Source organism: Triplophysa rosa, linkage group LG18, assembly GCF_024868665.1.
Source record: "Triplophysa rosa linkage group LG18, Trosa_1v2, whole genome shotgun sequence".
NCBI lineage: Eukaryota > Metazoa > Chordata > Actinopteri > Cypriniformes > Nemacheilidae > Triplophysa > Triplophysa rosa.
Genome location: NC_079907.1, coordinates 6,258,023 through 6,278,953, shown reverse-complemented (window position 1 = coordinate 6,278,953; position 20,931 = coordinate 6,258,023). Strand labels below are relative to the sequence as shown.

Genomic DNA, 20,931 nt, shown 5'->3' with positions numbered 1-20,931 from the left:
ATAGACGCACCTTTATTTTTAGGAGTGTATGCAGATCGTTCGGTCCTTAAAAAGAAAATGTGCTTGAAAGTCCTGGAATTTCAGTGTACAGTATCTGTACAAACCCTGTAAACCTCCATGCTTTTTTTGTTTGTGTGTAATCACAAAGTAAGTTTTATATCCTTCCGATAAAGTACAAAAACTAACATATGTAAAATCGGGGTTCTAAACCCAGTGAGCAAAGACGACAATAAGGGTTAGGCAAAAAAAAAATGTTTACACGTAAATCTTGCACAGTATGTTTAACCTTTAGCAAAAGCTTTTATCAAAGGTTTGATTTGGTTAGATTTACCCTTTTAAATCAATTCAGAACTAATGTTGTAAAATAATCTTGTAATCTATTTTATTGTACACAATTTCCTAAATTAGCATTCTTGAAACAAAACTACCAGTAGGTAATTCATTTTGTATAATTTATGGGAGCTCTTCCTGCAAAAGGGTACTTTAGTTTCTTTTTGGATGCTGTATTTACTAGACTTGACCACTAGACTTTACACACATCCCCAAAGAAACAGAATTATAAGGAATCTCTATCGTATGTGTGAAATCACATCATCATCAAAAAGCTGGAAATTGTTCAGAGCACATTTCTTTAACCAGACTTGTAAAAGATACAGATAGCCCTGTAATCCCAAGAACGGGAAAAAAACATAAAACGTTTTAATATCTTTTTTAATTCAGTGTAAAAAGTTCTTCTCAAATTCAACAGATACACTTTCACAGCCATGCGGAAACAGTTTGAAATGCTTGTAAACAAATGAACATAAAATTCAACCAACAAAACTTTCCCCCCCACAGTTAAACTATATACATATATAAGCTATCAAACCCTATATATCACAGAACACATCATCATCATCATCATCATCATTAGAAATAAAGCAAAGACCAGATACAGACTATCAAAAAGATACAAACCCAACACCCTCACGTCTAAGTACAATGAGGGTTGACGTTAGTTCTTTTTTCATTATTATTAATATTATATCAAATGATTCAGCTACTTGTATCCAAAATACAGATCTGAAGTTAATAATCACCCACTTTCCAACTTATAATTACAGACGTTATTCTTCTTTAATAGACCTAATGAATGAATTATCAAATATATATATAGCACCATGATGTGATTACTGAGGACAGAGGGAACGTCACAAAAACCCGTGTTAGTATCAAGACCAGAACAGCGACTGGCCCTCGTAAGATTCTCACATTGCTGCATGCACTGATAATCATCACTCTACTGGACGACATAAACTGTGTTCATATTTTGTATTCTGCTTCTCTATTTTTAAATCCATAGCTTTTCTTATGAGACAAAACAACACAGAGGATAAGGCATCAAATTCGCAGACGAGAGAGGGTTTACTTAAAGGTGAAGTTGTGCGTTAGAATTTTAATTCTTTTGAGGGTAGCAGCTGAATTTGCCTCAACAGTCATGTTTAATAAATGCAAACGTTTGAAGGAATTTGGTCTACGTATGAAAAAAATGTGATGACTTGTACATGATCATAACCAGTGTGTACCTAAATCCTGACGCTATGGATGGGATTCATGAGGAAAACGAACAAAAACGGTACCAGCACGACAAAATTAAAGTATGCAGATGTTGATGTAAAATGAGTCTATAAAGTTCCAGTTTGACAAATTAAATAAATGACAGTGCCTTAAACAAACCACACATGCATACAACACAACAGCTACTGAAGAAACAAAAATAAAACCAATTCAGGACAAACATTTGTTACAACCCGATATACAAGAAAGAACAAAAAAGTAAATGACGACAGAGAGGGGAAAGAAACATTGGATCCTTTATACAATGAATCATAATTTAACACGGATCCAACTGGAACATTTGGGTGACCGTTTACAAACGTTTAGTAAAACATTTATAAAAACTGATAAATGAGATCAAGGTTGAGAGGAAATGAGTACATGGTCACATTTGTCAGGAGCTTCAAATATCAAAAACAAAGCTGTAGCATTAAATCGAATCGAATGATATCAGAAGCACTTAGCCGCCAACCTTCAAATAAAGCAGAAGTCAATGAAATACGTTTCCTGAGAGTTCACCAACAACCTTACTGGTACTGAATAGAGCTTTGAATCATACTAAGATAAACAACTATGCAAATGTAATATTGGTTGTATTCTATATGATGTTATAAAGGTTATATACACTCAGAACAGGGAAAGCTCAAGTCTAGCTCTTAGAAAATTGTCACAGTTTTGTAATATATTGTAAGAATATTTGATTAAAGTCTATAGTCTCTAGTCTATATATTTTAATGAGTTGTGTGATTTTTTCAGAGTAAGACATCATAAAACAACAGACATTATTGCATAACATTCTTTCTTCCACGTCAAGGACTCTATCAATAACATGCTATGATACAAATATAAATGATGTGTAGATTTCTGCTGTGAAATAAGCCATGTGTTCTGTTTGCATAAAATATACATGAACATACCCTTTCGAATGGAGCGTGAAAACTACCTATTGCAACATTAGCGAGGCAGAGGAGCTCATTGAACAACCTCTCGACATGTGTTTTAAAAACCGCTTGCTTATAGAGGTAGTACAAATATCTTCTGGAATGAACGCTGTGAATAAAATACATGAGATGCACAAATCCTCTCAAGTTAGCGCTTGATCACTGGTCTGCACGGGCAGGAGGGCTGGTAAACAGATACGCTGGCGCTAAATTGTTCGCATTTGACGGTTTTACCACTATAAACATACCGTGAGTGTTCTAGAAGAATACTCGACTGTGCTGTCACATCAAACATGACAGAAAGGTAGTGTTCAGGTAGCAACGATTGCTTACATTTATTCTGCGGCTCACAAAATACTTAAAACTGTCCCATATAAAAATGGCTCTCAAGTATGAATCCATCATTGGCGTCAACGTTTTTCTTTGTTTTTGCATAACATAATCTTTATTTGACTTGAGCACATCCCACATCTAGAATTAAGTTTAGATAATACAATAAAGTCATTTTATAAGCCGATACGTATTCTTATCCCTGTAGTGCAAATTGTGAGTGTTTTCCATAAGCCCGCTTTTCATACCAGTAAGGTTTGATTTCAAATACCATCATCCCTCATTCCACAACTATATACGTTTAAATATTTTTATGTGAACGCGTGAGTGTGTTTAATATGAATGTCACACACGTATGAATATACTGTCTCAATATAGATTTCTACTACTCTTATCAAATGCACATCCATCCAAACCAAACAGCGCGAGAAATACACGTGGTACTGAAATCTTACAAAAAAGAAAATCAACTTTTTCACCAAAAGGGAAAACAGGGGAAACAAAGAAGAAAAAAACAGCCAAGAAAACTTCAAGTACAATGAACACTGAGGAGAAAACCAAAAAAGTCCATCGGGCAAACGGAAAGTCAGTATCTCAGTTCCGAATAAATTCCCCTTCAAACACCATTTTCTCTCAGATCAGAAAAACGTCTGTTGTTCAGCTGATTGAACCTGAAAATGAAAAACGAGAGAGACCTGGTGTGTAGGGGAGGTCACTGTCTCTTCTCCCAGGTCTGGTGTGCATCGCTCAGAGTGGGATTTTTCCAGTGCTGTTGGCAGTGAGGTGGAGCCTCGGTGATGGCTGATGATGCTCAGGGCTCCTGTCGGATGTAATAACTGCCTGAGCCGTTGCTTTCCTGGTCTGAGATGCCCTGTGAGAAGGTGAACTCATCGATCTCTGGAGTCTCCTCTTTTAACTGCAGTGAGGCTTCTGCGAAATTTAAGAGACAAGAAAAACAAATCTATAAAACAGAACACGTGATACGTGAGAAGAACTGAATGCAACGTCGAAGATAGATGGCAAGGTCACTTGAAGACCATTCTTTTACAGATATAAAGGAAGGGAGGATGGGACGCTACAAACCAAAACTGCCATAAACTTACCTTAGGGTGTGTTTTCTTTACACACCCTATTAAGTCACTCCATCCTTTACTAAACTACCAATACAGGTGTGGGTAAAAACTGACCCGATTTTAAACCCAAAAATAATACGTCACTCCCTTACCGTAAGACTTTTATAAATAAATCGCAAATAACACCTGATGATGTACAATCGCACCGGTTCTTTCTCCACGCCGGCCCGACCCGAAATGTGCAGCAGTGAGCAATGAGCTCAGTGGCGCCCTCTCCCTAAATAATGGAGAATTGAGTTACCTGAGTTGAGTGCGTGATCATGCTCTACACCTGAAGCGGGAGGTGGCCCGGACCCAGAGTAGTGGGACAGGTAATGGGGCGGAGTCTGCTCTTCATCACCCGAGAAGCTCCTCCTCCTCAGAGGCCCACCCAAACGGATCGGCCTCCTCCCAACTGGAATCTTCCTCTCTAAACACCAAGCCAGACTGAAGTTACCGAGGTTACTGGGTTACCCATGCTACCGAGCTCCGCTCCACAACCCTGCCGAGCACACTACCACTGAACCTGAATTTGACTGGACAGGAGGGTGAGGAACCCACAACATTAGAACCTCTGACCTCTCCCTTCTCCCAAACATTTGCTCGGATTCTTTTCACCCTAAGGATGTGTGTCACCCTTCCAGCTGTCTCACCCGGGTATGATGATGATGGCTACAGTTGTCAGTGCTTATCTAGAACCCCACTGAATCATGACAACAGACCATCAAGAAGGACCAGACCAGACCCAAGCCAGAGAAAAAACAAGAGGAAATAGTTCCTGGACCTGTTTAGCCCTCAAAAATAGTGATGGGTGAATGAAGAGAGAAGATGGACAGATTACACACGACTGGACTCACTTTTCTTTTGTCCTTTATACTGTGCAGCCTTCTTTTTCTGTTTCGAGACATTCGGTGGTGTTTCTCTTATGGCTGAGGAGAAAAGAGATGAGCTGTTACTCAATAAGGTTAACCAAAAAACCTTTGTTATACAATAAACAAATAAATACACAGCCTGAGTGATTGACAAATCGCTTTAACTTTCTAGATGTAGGATGTTCGCTCACTCTGTGCGGCGGGGGGCTGTAGCTGATATCCGGTCAGTTGGCACCAGCCTATAGGGTAGAGATCTGGAGACTCACAGTCCACCCACTGATCGTACTCATCCTCCCAGCCGTCAAAGTGAATGCGCAGGAGTCTGTGGACGATCCTGGTTACCGTGGCAACACACACCAGTCGCGGCTCCATCAGGTCCACTGCCTCCAGTTTCATCCCTGTGCGGAAACCGTGATTCGGCACTTCCTGAGAGCAGCGAGGACATGGATTAAAGAGGTCAATTTAGGAATCCGTTTCTTGATCTTTGACGTATAAAACGAATGTACTATAAATTGATATTGCTAATATTAGAATTCTGAAGCCGTTTCAGAAAAGAATATGCCCTAACTTGTTGTATGCCAACAAAATCTGCTTTCTTCCCATGAATACCTACTTTGTTAAAGAGCTTCACAGGGGCTGCGACTGCACCCACTTCTCTGAGGTAGTCGAACCATTTGAAAGGGAGTTTGGTGTACCCTGCAGAGCAGTTTTAGAATCATTCCAAGTCAATTTCCAATTTCATTTATTTGAAAGTGCAGAAAGGGACAGAAAATGCACCTCTTGGGGGCGTGAAATCGATGCTGTTGATTTCACAGAAGCCGACAGGAAAGATGGAGGGTGAGGTGGAGTGGTAGCAGAACCAGTCTGAGCCATCGGCAGCCTCAGACCCATCAATCCCGATCATAAGGTACCCGTCTGCCAATACCTGTGAACAAGAAAACAACACAGTAAAAAAAGTTCTTTTTTGTTATTGAGCGTTTTTATGCTATACATGTGTTATTCCTCTTTTCTGTCATATAAGAGCTGAGAAACATAAGGAATTTTAACAATTCAATTAACGCCCAATATTTACAGTGTTGCTTTAATGTTGCAAATTTTAATTCACTTTTTATTTTGCCATCGAGTGCAATAAAAGTACATTTTTTGACTTTTGTTGCACAAAACAATTCTAATTCACCATTCATAGATAGACAACAATGATGCATTTTACCTTTCGTACAGTAGCAACACATATAGCTGAAAGATTGAGAGGGTCTATCGCCTCTAACTTCATCCCGTCTTTGAACCAATCACCGTTCTGGTCTACATCCTTCACCTATGCATTTAAAAGACGACATACGTGAGCAGGTGAATAAAAGATCACGTAAACACAACCAATTGAAAAAGCACAGCTAAAAAAGCACCTTAATAAACAACTGTGAAGGAGCATCCATCTGTCCCTCGATTTTCTTCGACACTTCTGCAAAAAAATAAAATGACAGTTTAGATTCATGAGCGACAACAAGATTATCACAAGTCATGCTTTAGACCTTCATTGTCCTTAGAATAACCGTTGCATATTAACATTTATATGTCCATCTGTCATACACAATAGCGATTCATCTAAAGTGAGAACTCCCCAAATCCAAAACAAACCATTCAGCTGCACTGACCAGATCTTTTAAAACGGTGTCCGATGCTTCGGGACCAGCCGATGGAGTGGATGAGTGGACTGAACATGTGACACCAAAAGTCATCAGTGCCATCTTGACTCTCCTCGTAGACCAGACGCAGACGCCCACCGATCACCTGTTCCACCAGGGCCACACGTGTCCGGCACAGGTGGGTCTTATCCACCACTTCCACACGCATTAGTTTCTTAAACGGGTACTGCATGTTCTCATGCACCTTCAGTTTGAAAATTTGACACATTTTAATTAGGGTTTTATATTATTGTGTACTTCACATCTTCAATGTTGTAAAGCAATCTAAAACCTGTAAACATGTTCAATCTAATAATGTCTGATGCATGGTCTCTGTGTAACAGGTAGATCTTGCTCCTCAGGTTTTCCCTGATCTATTAGAAGACAGTTTTATAACGCCTCATGCCGAGCTGACACTACGGGACTGTGAGACTATTTGAACTGCTGTGGCGCTTACGCTGCACAACAAGGTTTCTTGTCATCCTTCATGTTCTTGTTGTAGCAGCACGCACACAACACAACGCAGACAAAGTGCACTAACAACAAGACCTTGGTCGAGGAGCAGATGCGACCAACAGCGAAAAACACTTCCCACATCGCGCTAACTTCTAATTTGATGGTGGACGGCAAACTAGTTGTTGGTGCGTTTACGCCATCCACTGGAATGGAGCGTCAAACATTGAAGTGTTACTAAAGGGTTTTCTATATTTCATTATACAGACTTGTTGCTTTAGGATAGTTTAAAATGGCCATTTAACACACTCTGTTATGATAATGAATATATGCCAGCAGTTTTTAATTCCTCCACGCAATAATTTGGCGTAAACCTTCTGCGCTGTGATTGGCTGGATTAGTTCCACAGTGTCACACACAACGAGATCACCTGGCGATAATATCAAGCAGGTTGGAAAATATCATAGCATCTGGGCTAGCTCCAGACCGGTCCGGATCACGTTGCTGACCTGCTTACACTTGCAACGAGCTTCGACGACCGAAACGAGCGCCGATTTGGTCGCGATCCTGGGGTTTTGTCGCAGACCTTGGAAATCTTTCCCCTACCACAAAATCCAGCCAAAAATCACGTAGTGTGAGCTTGCCATTACCTTTGTGGCAAAATCCGCTGGAAGTGTTTTGGCTCCAGTGAGTCGTTTCACAAGAAATGCCTTCCAGTTTGAATACTTGTGTTGGATGGCTATGAGGGGAAAAAAAGAACAATTATAACTCATGTAATAACAGCCATAACTGTAGTTTACAGAAGTACAGAATTATCAAGTAACTTGAACAGTTAAAGATTTACGTACATTTAGGAGGAACCAGTGGTTTTCCACTAGAAGCACACCATCCAACAGGGTGGATTTCTGGGATACACAGATTACACCAGAAGTCTCTGCTTGTGTCGTTATCAAAACCCTCATAACGGAGGAGAGCTTTAAAGCCTGAGAAAATGATACAAAAACATGTTTTTAAGCACAATTCATAAAAGACTTAGCAAGACAATGAACATCCAGCTTTGTGATAAGCGTTTGTGATAATGACCTACTGACTGTACATTATTTACTATGTAAACTACAACGTGGACTCATTTACCTGCCAGTTTGACAATCTCTGCTACCCAGTAAACTTTTGTGGAGAGGTTTGTGTCTGAGTTCAGGACCTCCACCCTCACTCCCTCAGCGATGTCACCCCAGCACAAACCCATGGGCACCTAGAGAATTAACATTAACATTTTATAACAAACATACAAGCAAATAATAATTAGAAAAGATGGGCAAAAATCATATTTCTATCAAAGCACATGACTCACATGTTTAAAACTGCTGACCGGTGCCCCAAGCAGATTATTGCTACAGACGTATTGACCCCAGTCAAAGCCTTCAACAGGAACCACTTCATGAGGGAAAAAAAACTAATGAAACACAAATAATAGAACGGTTGCAAGAAACGGTTTATAGGGATAGTTCACCCCAAAATGAAAATTCAGTCATCATTTACTCTCTTTATTCTGCAGAACACAAAAGAAGATATTTTAAAGAATGTCGGTAACAGAAAACCATTGGTCCCCATTCACTTGCATTGGTTTTGTGTCCATACAATAGAAGTGAATGGGTACCAACGGATTTTATTTACAAACATTCTTCAAAATATCTACTTTTGTGTTTTGAAGAAGATAGAAAGTCATACAGGTTTGAAACGACAAGAGGGTGAGTAAATAATCACTTTAAAGATTGTTCAACAACCTAGTATATACTATATCAGCTGGAGCGTACATACAACTCACAGATTCAGCTGTATAAAGATTACTGAAATATTCTTGTCAGTCTTAATCATGCATTTATTGTGGTTGTGATGTTTCTATAAACAGACGATTACATCATCACAGTTAAACTCAGCAGAAAAGTCACAGACCTGATTTTGATTTAGCTTGGTTCTGTTGATTTGCTTGATACTGTGCATAAGCTGCCAACTTTGCCATTAATGGCTGTTTCTGTAAGACCTTTGACTTTTTAGTTGGTGGTTTACCCTTGATAGGACGCAAGCAAAACACATAATGTCACACAAGCAACTGGTTAAGAACAAAATAGAAGAACTATAGACAAAGCTGAATATTTACCTGAAGTCTCGCCAGTATACTGGCCTTTTTAGAATTGGAGGAATAGCTTCTAGAGCAGGACACACTGCAGAATCTCTTTGTTTTAGAGTAGAAAGCATCCCGAACACCAACCATGCCACACATCTCACAGGTCGCTGAATGAAGAGGAACACAACCATTAACAATTCAGTCACGCTATTAAACACTAGGGCTGCATAACGATTAACCGTTATATGTGTGTACTGTGTATAATAATTATGTATATATAAGTGCACACACATGCATGTATATTTAAATGTATGTGTACATGTGTTTATATTTATATATAATTTATATTATACATAAATATTAAAATTTAATATAGAATTATCATTTTACTTAAAATACTACATGCATGTGTATTTATATATACATAATTATTATACACAGTACACCAACATATGTTATTTACACAAAAACGTATATTCTTAAAACGATTAGTCGCGATTAATCATTATGCAGCCCTATAAAACACACTTATGTCCGATATAGACGGACTATGAAAATGTGCTGTTTGTGTTCTTATTTCATCTATTTCTAATAAAAAATAATTATTCAAATTCAAATTATTTCAAATTTTGAACTAAAGGGCAACTTTGGTGCTTTAATAAAAGAAAGGAGGATTGTCACAAGTGCAGAATCTCAAACATTTCATGATATTTAAAACCACAACTTCTCTTTATTGCGCCTTTTAACCAAATCCAAAAATATCCAACAAGTTTAAATGAAAATTGACTCACCCATTCCTGCTTTTCCATCAGGGTAGGTGTACACCTGGCCGTTGTTTTTGATGATAGGCAAGCTGGCGGGGATGCTCGGCACCTCATCCTCACTGTCCACTGAGCTCGAGCTGCTACTGCTGTCTTCACTGCAGCTGTCATACCCATCAAACATCCCAAACGAATCTCTCCTCTTCCGCTCTGAGCGGGGGGTGTGCTCAGCCTGTGTGTGACGTGCAATGGACCGAAGATCAAAGAAAAGGTTGAGAAAATGCAAGGATTAAAGCTCCCATACAGACCCATCATACTCATAATGCAGCTCGTATCAAAGCTAAAATGAATTTTACAGACATTAATAACCATAATCTTGAAGTTCTTCAACCCATTAATGAGCTGGGAATTGGGACACAAGCACAAATATTGAATTCAAGGATCTCACAGGTCATGAAAAAAAGCAAGTTTAATGTGAAAGGGGGCAATGTCATCAGCACCCAATATCCCCACAGGGCATTTCAGGACAGCAGATAGCAAAAGCTCAGGAATCACGTTTATTATTCTTGTATAGCCATTTGATACAAATATTTCATGTATTCATCATTGGGTCCGTGGACTGGTGCAGTGCATTTATCCAAACTACAAAGAGTTCAATTAAAAATGAATTATTTTTAAACCTCTTCCTCATTTTGAAAACATTACATGTCCATTTCTTTCTGCTTGAATACCACCCAAATCTATCAATTCGACGCACTGCAAATTGTTTGTGCGTTAGGTCATATCACAAGCTGATAAAATATATACGCAAGCCATAAAAACACAAACATACATATTATGCACTATGCTTATACCTAACGTACCTAGACAACATTTTGGGTCATTTTGCAGGTCTCATAACAATGTCTTTTGCAAACCTACTAGCTCCAAAAATGCTGTTTACCTACTAGGGTTTGATATACGACCGTAAACACAAACATATACACATACATGGCCTGCGAGAGGATTTTTGTAGCACAAAACACACACATAACCAGTTGTATTTTCAACATTTATTGGGACAGCGGTCTTAAATGAGTTATCGCAAAACACACTGAGCATTGTAGGTGGTTTTAAGAAATGAAACATTGTAGTTTATGTGAACAGCAGGATCTGTTTCTGACAACCAAAACAAAGAGGACGGCTAACAACGCTAGCCGCTAACTACGCTAAATCAAGGAAGCGGGCAAATAAAAACTCGCTCTTACCATATCTCTCGGATTTTCCATTAGCCCTTCATGCAAGTCGGTTTTTCTGTTCGTTGTGGTGTGATACAAAAGCCCCCCAAAGGGGAAAGACCTGTCTTAAAATAATTTCACTCCAAAGCAAAAAATAACTCCAGTAGATTATCAACAATTGTCATGGCTCGAATGCGCATGCGTACAGGTCTAAAATGATTGACGTGCGTAGTGGCCAATTGCGCTTCCCCGGTAAGAACCAGTGGACCATACAAAGTAACAGGAAATGTTAAAGTGAGGGCGAAAAATTCCTCATCAAATAAATACAGACTTGGGGTGCCATTGCAAATTTATTGGCTATAAAATCTACTAGATTTTGGGTCGTAACGTCATGGTAATACATATATGACAGGATGAAATGACGGATGAGGTGATTCAGCTTCTAATTTCAGGAGGCTTGGAGCCATAAGCAAAGCAACATGACATTCAGGGTGTTATAAACTTTGTGCTATTTTATGTACCCTTGCAAACATGCTTTGTGCAAATAATGATGTATTTCTTACAAAGATAATTCTGAAATCCATCTACAATCTAGTCATTGTATTTAAAGTGGTCTTCACATAAAAATAGAATCAAATAATTGAGGCATTTCTTGTTTACAGATTAAAGTGATTAATCTGTAAATTCAAAATTCTGTCATCATTTACTCGCCCTCTCGTCATTTCAAACCAGTGTGATTTTCTTTCTTCTGCAGAACACAAAAGATGATTCTTTAGAAGAATGTTGGTAACGGACCAGCGGCAGCACCCTTTCACTTGCATTGGTTTTGTCCATTCAATAGAAGTGAATGGGTGCCACCGCTGTTCGGTTACCAACTTTCTTTTCTATCAAACTAATAGGTCACTTTCACTTCACTTTTTTTTTTAAATACATAAATTCATTTGTATGCATGTTTTTAACATTTGTACTTGTCCATGCTCTCTTTAAATGTAATATTTAAGATTAAGTTTCCATTATAAACTTTGTATGCTTTGAGTTTAGCATTTTACAATACTTGATATGAAAAAAAAACCCGGAATAAATGTTACAATATTTTTGTTTCCACAAAGTGAACTTAAAGTGTTGAACAAAGAATACACAGTTCACACAAACCTAAAGCACATGGATATAATAATAATCATCTTTATTTTATTGTACAGCAAATATTATTCCATTGCATAAAACTTAAATTCACGACATAACCTTGAACAAAACAAAAATGACCAAATCTTGTCACTCGTCACAAACCAACAATAACTTTAGTGCAACACAAACTCAGTCATGAGCTCCCTGAGCTCTGCTCTTCACCTCTCTCACCTCGACTGTTCTTCAAACGCGTAATAAAAGCCAAACAAAGGCTGACATAACATTCAACACTAAACGAACACTATGAGAACGCAAGAATAAACAGCAGTATAAACGTCAACTGCCATCCAGACACTGTGAAAATCAATCCTTATTTGAGAGAACTTTAGTGCAGGCAGTCTGAGCAGGTGGCATAGTCAAGTAAGGCTCTTGTTCAGCGTCGGAAGCATGTGCTGAATGTTAAATGTGGGCAACGACTGCTCTCTGGGGAGGACAGCAGGATGCGTGATGACATCATTAGGTCAATCATTGATTAGATATACAAACAAAATACATTAAACTGATGTTTGATTTTGGTTGCAACTTACCGATACCAAGGCATCCAAGTCTTTGGTCTGGTGTCAGTTGAATTCCTCATCAATAGTGTCATCCACACTTCCAGAAATGGAGGCGACTTCTGAATATGAAAGGGTAAAACAAACTATAAATAAAAACATAACAATAATTGTTAAAAAGACAAATCTCTCTCCAATAAAAGCCAAATCCCATGTACATAAAACCTCTCATGTTCTGTATGCCACATGTGAGACATGGTGGACTCGCTTTCTCAAACCTAACCGGTCATATCCCACAGAAATTCACCAAAACCTTCCACGGACTTACAAAACTGTTATATAACCACGTAAAACCACCACAGTGCTCCAGTGTGTTAAGTTAAATATAAAGTTTACACCTCTCATCGACTCTTCAACACCACTTTTGGCCAGCTTGCTTTTAAAATCCACCTTTGGTTCTTGAAGGTCTTCCCCACTTCCTTTTTCCCCACCTTCAGCTTCATTGCATTGTGGTTCTTCATTTGAGCTTGGACCGAGCGTCTGGTACTTCCCATTACTGCCTACCTGGTTTGGTTCATCTACATTTCCATCCACACTAAATGGTTCTCCTGAACCGTGGCAAACCAAGTCACTTTCACTGCTGCTGGTATCACTTAATGTGATTATCTCCTGATTCTGGTTTGTGCAAACTGGACCCAGTGCCGTTTCGTCATCTTCGACAGAAGAGCTTATTTCAATTATGGAGAGAGATGAAGCAGTTGTCTCGGTGCATGATTCTGAAGAATAAGACGATGTGGCGGTGGTGGACTGAGGCATGGTGGTGCTGAGAGATGCCGCCGACGAATCAGTAGAGGAAGTGAGGTAAAACCACACACCTCTGATTCCGTCACTGCTGTCGGTACCCTCCAGGCCCTCGCTGTAGCTACTGTCTATCACGCAGGACGAGCCCGTCTCTTCAGATTCATCAAATGTCACGTTTTCCCCACCACAACAACGCGGCCCTATGAAAACATCGTCGCTGAAGGTGAAAGAATTCAGCATGGATGTCACAGCCTCCACACAGGAGGGAGATGTAAACGGAGAGATGTCATGAACCGGCGGCACGCCTAATGGTGACAATAGGGTCAAGTTGTGGGATTGGATCATGTTTTCAGATATCGTCTGATTTGGTGGTTCTACCCCTGAAGACGACTCGAGTATTTGGCTGACTAGCTCACTCAAGCTCTGAGAAGGAGTGGAGTGGATCAGAGAAGACGATGACAGGAGATTGAAACAAGCGCTCTGGTCGACGTCAGCACGCTCAACCTCCGGAGAGCTGGCGAGACATGATGACCATTCCAGTTGTTTTCTAAGCCACGGATGTGCTGAACCTTAACACACGTCACCCACAGACTGTTTATACACGGTTGATATAAGAAGGTTAGTTCACTCTGCCCTGAGGGCAACATACCTGACAAACTGATGCAGGACATACTGAGTTCTGAGCTTGCTCCTGTCATGTCATCCTGTGAAAATCCAAATAAAAATCCAAATCATGACTGTCGTTAACACCTGAAATACACTTCGTAACAGAATGCACTTGTATTTTTACCAGCATCTTCTGGAGTGATCTGGACTCATCCCACTCTCCCCTCAAGCCAAATCCTTCATTCTCACAGTTCACGGCATGACCGAGACGAATCAGCTCTTTACCCAGATCCAAAGCCTAGCACAGAGATCACTTCAGATTTAAATAACATATTTTCTTTTTTACATTTAAAAAAAAACAGGATGGATGTTTGTCCATGCCAATTTGGCCAAAACACTGGAGGAATAAACTTTCTTAGCATATGCTAAGGTGTTAGCTTACGGGTTCAAGTCAAGAGACTGGCCCCTGGTGGTGTACTCTCTATTAATGAAACCCATGAGAACGTATCACTTGTTTTACTACTTTATGTTAACTGATAAGTCATATCTTTATTTACAACACTTTCCTCAACAGATCGTTTTTCTTCATCTTTTTAGCACAAATGATGGATAAGCAACATGCCAAAGTTTAATATAAGGTTTGTGTTTTATGATCGGTCATTTCAACAAAATTCAACATTTTTACTTGATCAAAATAAGCAATTTCAACTTAATTTCACAAAAAAATTGAAATGACTAAAGCCAATTTGGCTGTACTTAAAAACATCAGGCAGCAAAAAATGTTTTAAAATGTACAGAAATCTTATACACTGCCTGTCCAAAAAAAGTCACACGCTCCAATATTTCCTTGGACCGCCTTTAGCTTTGATTACGGCACGCATTCGCAGTGGCATCGTTTCGATAAGCTTCTGCAATATCACAACATTTATTCCCGTCCAGAGTTGCATTAATTTTTCGCCAAGATCTTGTATTGATGATGGGAGAGTCGGACCGCTGCGCAAAGTCTCCTCCAGCACATCCCAAAGATTCTCAATGGGGTTAAGGTGTGGACTCTGTGGTGGCCAATCTATGTGTGAAAATGATGTCTCGCTCTCCCTGAACCACTCTTTCACAATTTGAGCCCGATGAATCCTGGCTCTTCGATCTTGGAATATGCCGTGCCATCAGGGAAGAAAAAATCCATTGATGGAATAACCTGGTCATTCAGTATATATTCAGGTAGTCAGCTGACCTCATTCTTTGGGCACATGACATTGCTGAACCTAGACCTGACCAACTGCAGCAACCCCCTATCATAGCACTGCCCAGGTGGACCTTTTTTTGGACGGGCAATCCAAAATATACATTTTGAAAAAATACTGAGTGCAGACTATTAAAAAGAATTTCTGGGGTATCAGCAGAATAACAAGATTTCTCAAAAGGATTTAACAATCCAGCGTTTTACAGACATGTTCTGACAACGTATAGAGAGAAGGAATCTTCACCAGATAATACAAATAAATCTAAGTCGTTAGTTACCTGAGGTTATGAAAGTAATAAAAACAACACATGATCTAAGGCCACCACAACAAATACAATTTAGTCTGAAGCCAAAACTACTGCTGTACATCTGCTAGAGCAGTGGTTCTCAAAATGGGGGCCCCAAGATGGATCCAGGGTATGAGATATAGAAATTTATCATAGATTTTATGCAATCAAACATCAGAAAAATGACACCACCAACCAAAAGAACTGAGGTTCCAGCATTGTTTAACAGAATTTTAATTAAACCAAAAACATATTCAAAGTTTAAGATTATACGTCTTCATATGGGGGGCCGCAAAACGATGCACTTAACACAAAGGGGGCCTCACAACGAAAAAGTTTGAGAACCACTGTGCTAGAGAACATGAGAATTAATCCTATTTTAAGAAGCTCACTGATGTTGCCAGTTCATGCCAAACAGCGCTTTTTTTCTTGGATTAAAATGAGTGGTGATGTTGACTTCTGACCTTGCCCTCGCTGTTATCGTAGAGTTTTACACTGGGCCAGGACGACACCTCCGAATGAGAGTAGCTGCACAGTTTAGCCAGTAAAGGTTTCCATTCAGCACAGTATGTCATGCGATCAAAGTCATCTAGTGCGGCTTCTGTCCAAACCTCTCCTGAAACAAAATAAACATGCATAGCATTTTATTTTCCACTGTCTGTGACACTTTGTATATTTCACTTAAACATCTAAACTCATTACCTGCAGGACGAACTCCTGCAAGACTGCATTCAATAGCTTGGAAAGGGAGGCTCAGGAAGTCACTTCTAAACACAAAACATGCCATCAGAATCAATCCCAGAACACATCTGTGCTTATTTAGAGATTCGAGAATGTATAACTGAGAAACAATAAAGTGCATAAATTCTACATTATTTAGACTGTACTACAATCTCTCCGTCCCCCGCTGACCTCATGCTTCGTAAATGTTCCCGCTGTAGCTCCCCATTGTCTCCAAAGTCCACATAATACAAATCCACCAAGCCAGAATTCAGATTTCCCAAAACTCTAGCACGATTCCACTTGCCGTAGTCCCTGTATGTAGCAGCCACTATGTCTCCAACAACAATAGTCTCCACTCTGAATTCCTGGAACAAGGAATAAAAACATGATTTCTATGTTTACTTTAGTTTTATTTCTACAAGACCACAGTGACTTCAGACAAGCTGTACCTGTGAGGTGTCACTGTTGTAGAAGCGGCTCATTTCTTCCGTCAATTTATCCAGCTGCAGAGATCGGACCCCCAGAATCTGGATCCAGAAGTGTTGAGGATGTTCAGAAGCAGACACATAGACCTCAAGGTGTTCATCGGGCTGGAAGCTCAGGTCTGGACTGGGGACTGACGAGATCAATAATTAGCAAACAGACTGACCTACATAGGAATAGGATCAGTCACTAAGTAGATTCTTGTGATGGTGTGTTTGCTGCACAACTTTGATTCTTACTTTCAAATTTTGAGATCTCCAAAGGCGAGACTGGAGAGAGAGCCTCCTCCAACTTGAGGGAATTTTCAGACGCATCACTGCCGTCTACAAAGCCGTTCACCGCAAGTCTGTCTTGTTTAAGATCAGACCCCCGGGAAGGTATATCTTTGCTATCAAGCTTTAACAACTCATTCTCCGCCCCTTGAGCTTTGTTAAAATGCTCTATCTCGGGTGGTTTCCTTTTCTGACGAAGTGCAGAGGATTGACTTATCCGCTTTCGTACGGTTTCACTCTCCAAGACCTTCTCCATGATCATCTCCTGTGAAGAGAAACATAAGCGAACACCGTCATCATCTGACAACGAGATGAATGCCTGATGCCATAATCCCTGTCCATCATTATCATATCTGATCGAAAGGAATAAAACATTATTTTAAACAAAAAGTCACCTTTGCATTTTGAACTTCCTTGCGTGTGCCAGTAATCGTAATCTTGCCCTTCTCCTCTAAGGTCTGCCCACGATCTCTGGAGCAGTTCACCCTGGCCCCTGAGATCCTGTTAATGAACTTCACGGTGTCCCCGCCCCGACCTGGTGCAAGAAACGATATTTCATAACAAACATGTGGCTTACATGCAATAGACAGACTGATATGGAACCCAATAGTTGTTGATCACAGGATCAGTAAGTAGCCTTAATATAGACCTACCTACCTATGATCCGCCCAAATGCCATTTGAGGCACTTCAATGAAATCATTGATGACCTCACAGTCGGTGGCCAATTTCTCCAGAGCACACTGCGCCCAAAGAACCTGCTCATGTGAACCCTGGATGAGAAAATTCACCGAGCTCTGATCGCCAGTGTTGGGTAGCACGTTTATCAGAGCGCCAGACTTTTGATTCACCTACACAAGAGTGAACGTTAAAGAACTGCCTCTTTTCACATATTACAAATCATACACTATATTGCACCACAACCAATACAGTGGATCTATATGATGGATCAGACAGACACCAGTGTCACTCACTATGTCCAGAAAGTTGCTCTGGTATCTTGCAATAGATCGGTACACATCAAGCGGAATAGATATTGCTGATTCTTCTTTGATTTGTGTCCGTACTATGAAGAACATCAATGTTTAACCATCAACAGCATCAGTTGACCATCGACACATGAAAACAGATGTCTAAGCATGAATGGCATCTACCAAAGAAACAACAAATACAACAAGAGAAAAAAAAATACTATCAAATGTTGTTTACCGCTGCTGTTTCGAATGTGCCGGTAAACAAGGTAGCCCACCGTGGCCCCCACAGAGATGCCTGCGGCCAAAGCCACTTTCTTCCCCGAGCTTAGGCTCTTCCACGGGCCGTCTCGCACCGCGGCCATCACTTGGGTCGGGTTTGCCGGTAAACTCCACCTAGAGATGCAGCATCAGCGGATTTACAGTCGTCCGCAACATGTACAACTTTACATGGGCCTTTAAAGCAATGCCATGCAGTAAGAATGAACGATTCACAATAGAGAGCAAAGATGGGTCGCGATTTGTCTTCAACCGTACAAAACGTAAAGCGTAGCGAAAAAAATCTACAAAAGCTGTATTCATAAACTGTTACCTAAGCAGGTTCATGAGATAAACAGCTCATGAGATTAGTTAGCCGAACTTTTATTACCCAAGACCACATTCCACGAAACACAGAGACTTTAATACCTCTGTAATTGAGTCACGACACCAATGCATGTGAAAACCTTCCAAAAATCTTGAAAGGATGTTCACAACACAGTCAGATTTTTTTTAAAGATAGACACAGCAAAGCAGTGGACAATGCAATAACAGTATACTTTTGTTCAGTAATGACCAAAGCAACAGCAATTTAACGGCATTGATGCATGAAGTTGTGTGTCTCCATACTGCAGTCATGCACAACACAGAAACATCATGCATGAACGATTCTCACTGAGAAAACAGAGACGTGGGGTTGTAGTTGACAATCACACGGGGTTTAGGGATGTCCACATCCATTTTGGACCCTTGGGCCATCGGACTCCTCAGGAGAGCGAACAGGCAAAGAAGTAAAACATGATTATAGACTTTCTGATAGTTTTCTTTGGCATGTATATTGGCTATAGCATGAAAAATAATTATTAAACAAACTGATGTTGATATAACTGACTGTCTGACTCTGAAGGCACCAAGGCATTGTTTTTCTCTGGCAAAATATCTGGATGCTTGCCAAAACAAAAGGAAATCTGTGCAAAACGCATTTTGTCATTTCTTGTTGGCCTGTTGAATGTTAAAGGGATCAAATCCACGTTCAGTGAAAAGCGGTTTGATGATTCAGAATAAACAAGCTAGTATACAAACTATATACGAACTTAACGCTAACGACAAAAAAGTTCAAATACGTGAGCAGGTGACAAATATTGTCCAAAACATTTCCTATCGGTGCATCCCTAGTTTGAATGCAAGACAGAAGTCTTCATAAAATTAATACATGTCTCGACCTACTTCATATTGGGGCGGTTTCCCAGACAGGGTTTAAGCCTAGTCTCAGACTAACTTAAATGTGAGAGATGCCTTGATCGAAAAGAACTTGCACTGACATATCTTAAAATATATCACTGTGATTGTTTTGTCTCAAGACGCACACAGTAATATTTTTTTGTAAAGTATGATTTTTAAAACAACTTAATTATTCTAATTTAACTAAGGCCTAGTCCTGGCTTAAACTAATCCTTGTCTGGGAAACCGCCCCTTAATGTGCTTCACTTCGCTTTGTATTCAAACCTCATTGTCGTTTAAGCACGAGAACATAACGTTACCTGCGACATGAGAGCAAATTTCAGGAGCACGAATTTTACTTTTGGTGTCTACTCCTCTGGTCTCAAGTTGCTGATGTTTAAATTTGGGTAACGTTAGTTATTAGATGCATAACGAAGCATTTTAAAACAGGACCTGTTGCGTACGAAGATCATACACGTGCGTAATGCGCGTCCACTGCGATTGTTAACGCAGCATCTGCAGTGCGTGATGGGTGTCACAGAGGTGCTGTGTATTTCACCCTTAAACGAATCTATCCTTGCCGTGTTTTCTATCCATGCATGTTTCAACAACCACGCGACGCGATTTGCTTGCTGGGTTTTGCATTTATAACATGCAGGTCGTTTGTTTTCACCTCGACGCGTCTCGTCCTACACGCAAACGCACAGAACCAGAAGCAAGCATTGAACTAAAACAAACGCGACAAATGCTTCATTTACCTCTAAAACAGAATAGAACGTGATCGTAATCACGAAGCGAGTCCTTCAAATGTTCTTTGTGTCACCCGTGGACGTGCTGATGGTTCACCGGTGCTGTGGTTTGCTCTGTGGCACGCAGGACGCACAGTTGACGTTTCAACAATGATTGGCCCTCATCCCGCAGCGCGAGCACTAGAACCAATCACGATCTCTGATTCTGCATTTCCTGGAAACTCGAGAAATCTGATCTGATTGTCTTGTGTAGACAACACAGCGCCTTCTTCTGTAAGGCCGGTGTTGCAACAAATCCTGTGACCGTCGTATTCTGCGACCCTAGTAGGCGCTGTTGTCACTGTGCAAATACGGCTCTCACTAAATCCTTGGTGTGTGGCTTGTTGTTTTTGAGTAAATCCTTGCTTTTTCGAGTCTTACGAAACCCTAAATCTAAACTACATATGATTCTTAAACTTGCCTAAAAACACGGCTGCGTGATGACGTCAGACTCGAAACACGAAGGATTTAGTGAGAGCCGTATTTGCGCAGTGACAACAGCGCCTACTAGGGT

At 40.1% G+C, this 20,931-nt stretch overlaps 2 protein-coding genes across 6 annotated transcripts; both read right to left on the bottom strand.

Annotated features, from left to right (window-relative positions):
- Positions 1 to 687: 687 nt before the first annotated feature.
- On the bottom strand, positions 688 to 11,316 carry mbtd1 (mbt domain containing 1). 2 transcript variants are annotated; one of them, XM_057358138.1, is made up of 17 exons: positions 11,120 to 11,314; positions 9,903 to 10,104; positions 9,145 to 9,278; positions 8,940 to 9,054; positions 8,338 to 8,420; positions 8,121 to 8,238; positions 7,835 to 7,969; positions 7,637 to 7,725; positions 6,504 to 6,738; positions 6,255 to 6,310; positions 6,062 to 6,166; positions 5,629 to 5,776; positions 5,465 to 5,547; positions 5,043 to 5,277; positions 4,837 to 4,908; positions 4,242 to 4,409; positions 688 to 3,797 (listed from the first exon to the last, which is right to left on the bottom strand). In XM_057358138.1, exons 1-17 carry the CDS (start codon positions 11,138 to 11,140, stop codon positions 3,679 to 3,681), a joined length of 2,118 nt encoding a protein of 705 aa, XP_057214121.1. In that variant the 5' UTR covers positions 11,141 to 11,314; the 3' UTR covers positions 688 to 3,678. The 2 variants fall into 2 exon arrangements, with proteins under 2 accessions (XP_057214121.1, XP_057214122.1); XM_057358139.1 differs by lacking the exon at positions 4,242 to 4,409 and having other exon boundaries at positions 11,120 to 11,316.
- Positions 11,317 to 12,257: 941 nt separating this feature from the next.
- Positions 12,258 to 20,646, bottom strand: tdrkh (tudor and KH domain containing). Of its 4 annotated transcripts, none has more exons than XM_057358142.1 (15): positions 20,388 to 20,640; positions 19,085 to 19,171; positions 18,389 to 18,546; positions 18,154 to 18,245; positions 17,838 to 18,030; positions 17,576 to 17,715; positions 17,148 to 17,445; positions 16,875 to 17,041; positions 16,615 to 16,790; positions 16,405 to 16,469; positions 16,167 to 16,318; positions 14,360 to 14,473; positions 14,219 to 14,273; positions 12,802 to 12,890; positions 12,258 to 12,697 (listed from the first exon to the last, which is right to left on the bottom strand). In XM_057358142.1, the coding sequence occupies exons 2-14, from the start codon at positions 19,165 to 19,167 to the stop codon at positions 12,835 to 12,837; spliced, it is 1,749 nt and encodes a 582-aa protein (XP_057214125.1). In that variant the 5' UTR covers positions 19,168 to 19,171; positions 20,388 to 20,640; the 3' UTR covers positions 12,258 to 12,697; positions 12,802 to 12,834. The 4 variants fall into 4 exon arrangements, with proteins under 4 accessions (XP_057214125.1, XP_057214124.1, XP_057214127.1 ...); XM_057358141.1 differs by having other exon boundaries at positions 19,085 to 19,174; positions 20,388 to 20,639; XM_057358144.1 differs by lacking the exon at positions 19,085 to 19,171 and having other exon boundaries at positions 20,388 to 20,637.
- Positions 20,647 to 20,931: the final 285 nt, after the last annotated feature.

Bases quoted from the DNA above. Each gene is read 5' to 3' on its own strand.
- mbtd1 (XM_057358138.1), bottom strand. From the start codon at position 11,140: ATGGAAAATCCGAGAGATATG. The intron at 6,739-7,636 runs GTAATGGCAAGC...TTCAAACTGAAG, and splicing joins CAGCGGATTTTGCCACAAAG to GTGCATGAGAACATGCAGTA. The intron at 5,777-6,061 runs GTAAAATGCATC...TCTTGTTCACAG, and splicing joins GTGTTGCTACTGTACGAAAG to GTATTGGCAGACGGGTACCT.
- tdrkh (XM_057358142.1), bottom strand. From the start codon at position 19,167: ATGGCCCAAGGGTCCAAAATGGATGTGGACATCCCTAAACCCCGTGTG. The intron at 17,446-17,575 runs GTGACTTTTTGT...TTCTCTTCACAG, and splicing joins AGGAAGTTCAAAATGCAAAG to GAGATGATCATGGAGAAGGT. The intron at 16,470-16,614 runs GTCAGCGGGGGA...TTTTGTGTTTAG, and splicing joins GAACATTTACGAAGCATGAG to AAGTGACTTCCTGAGCCTCC.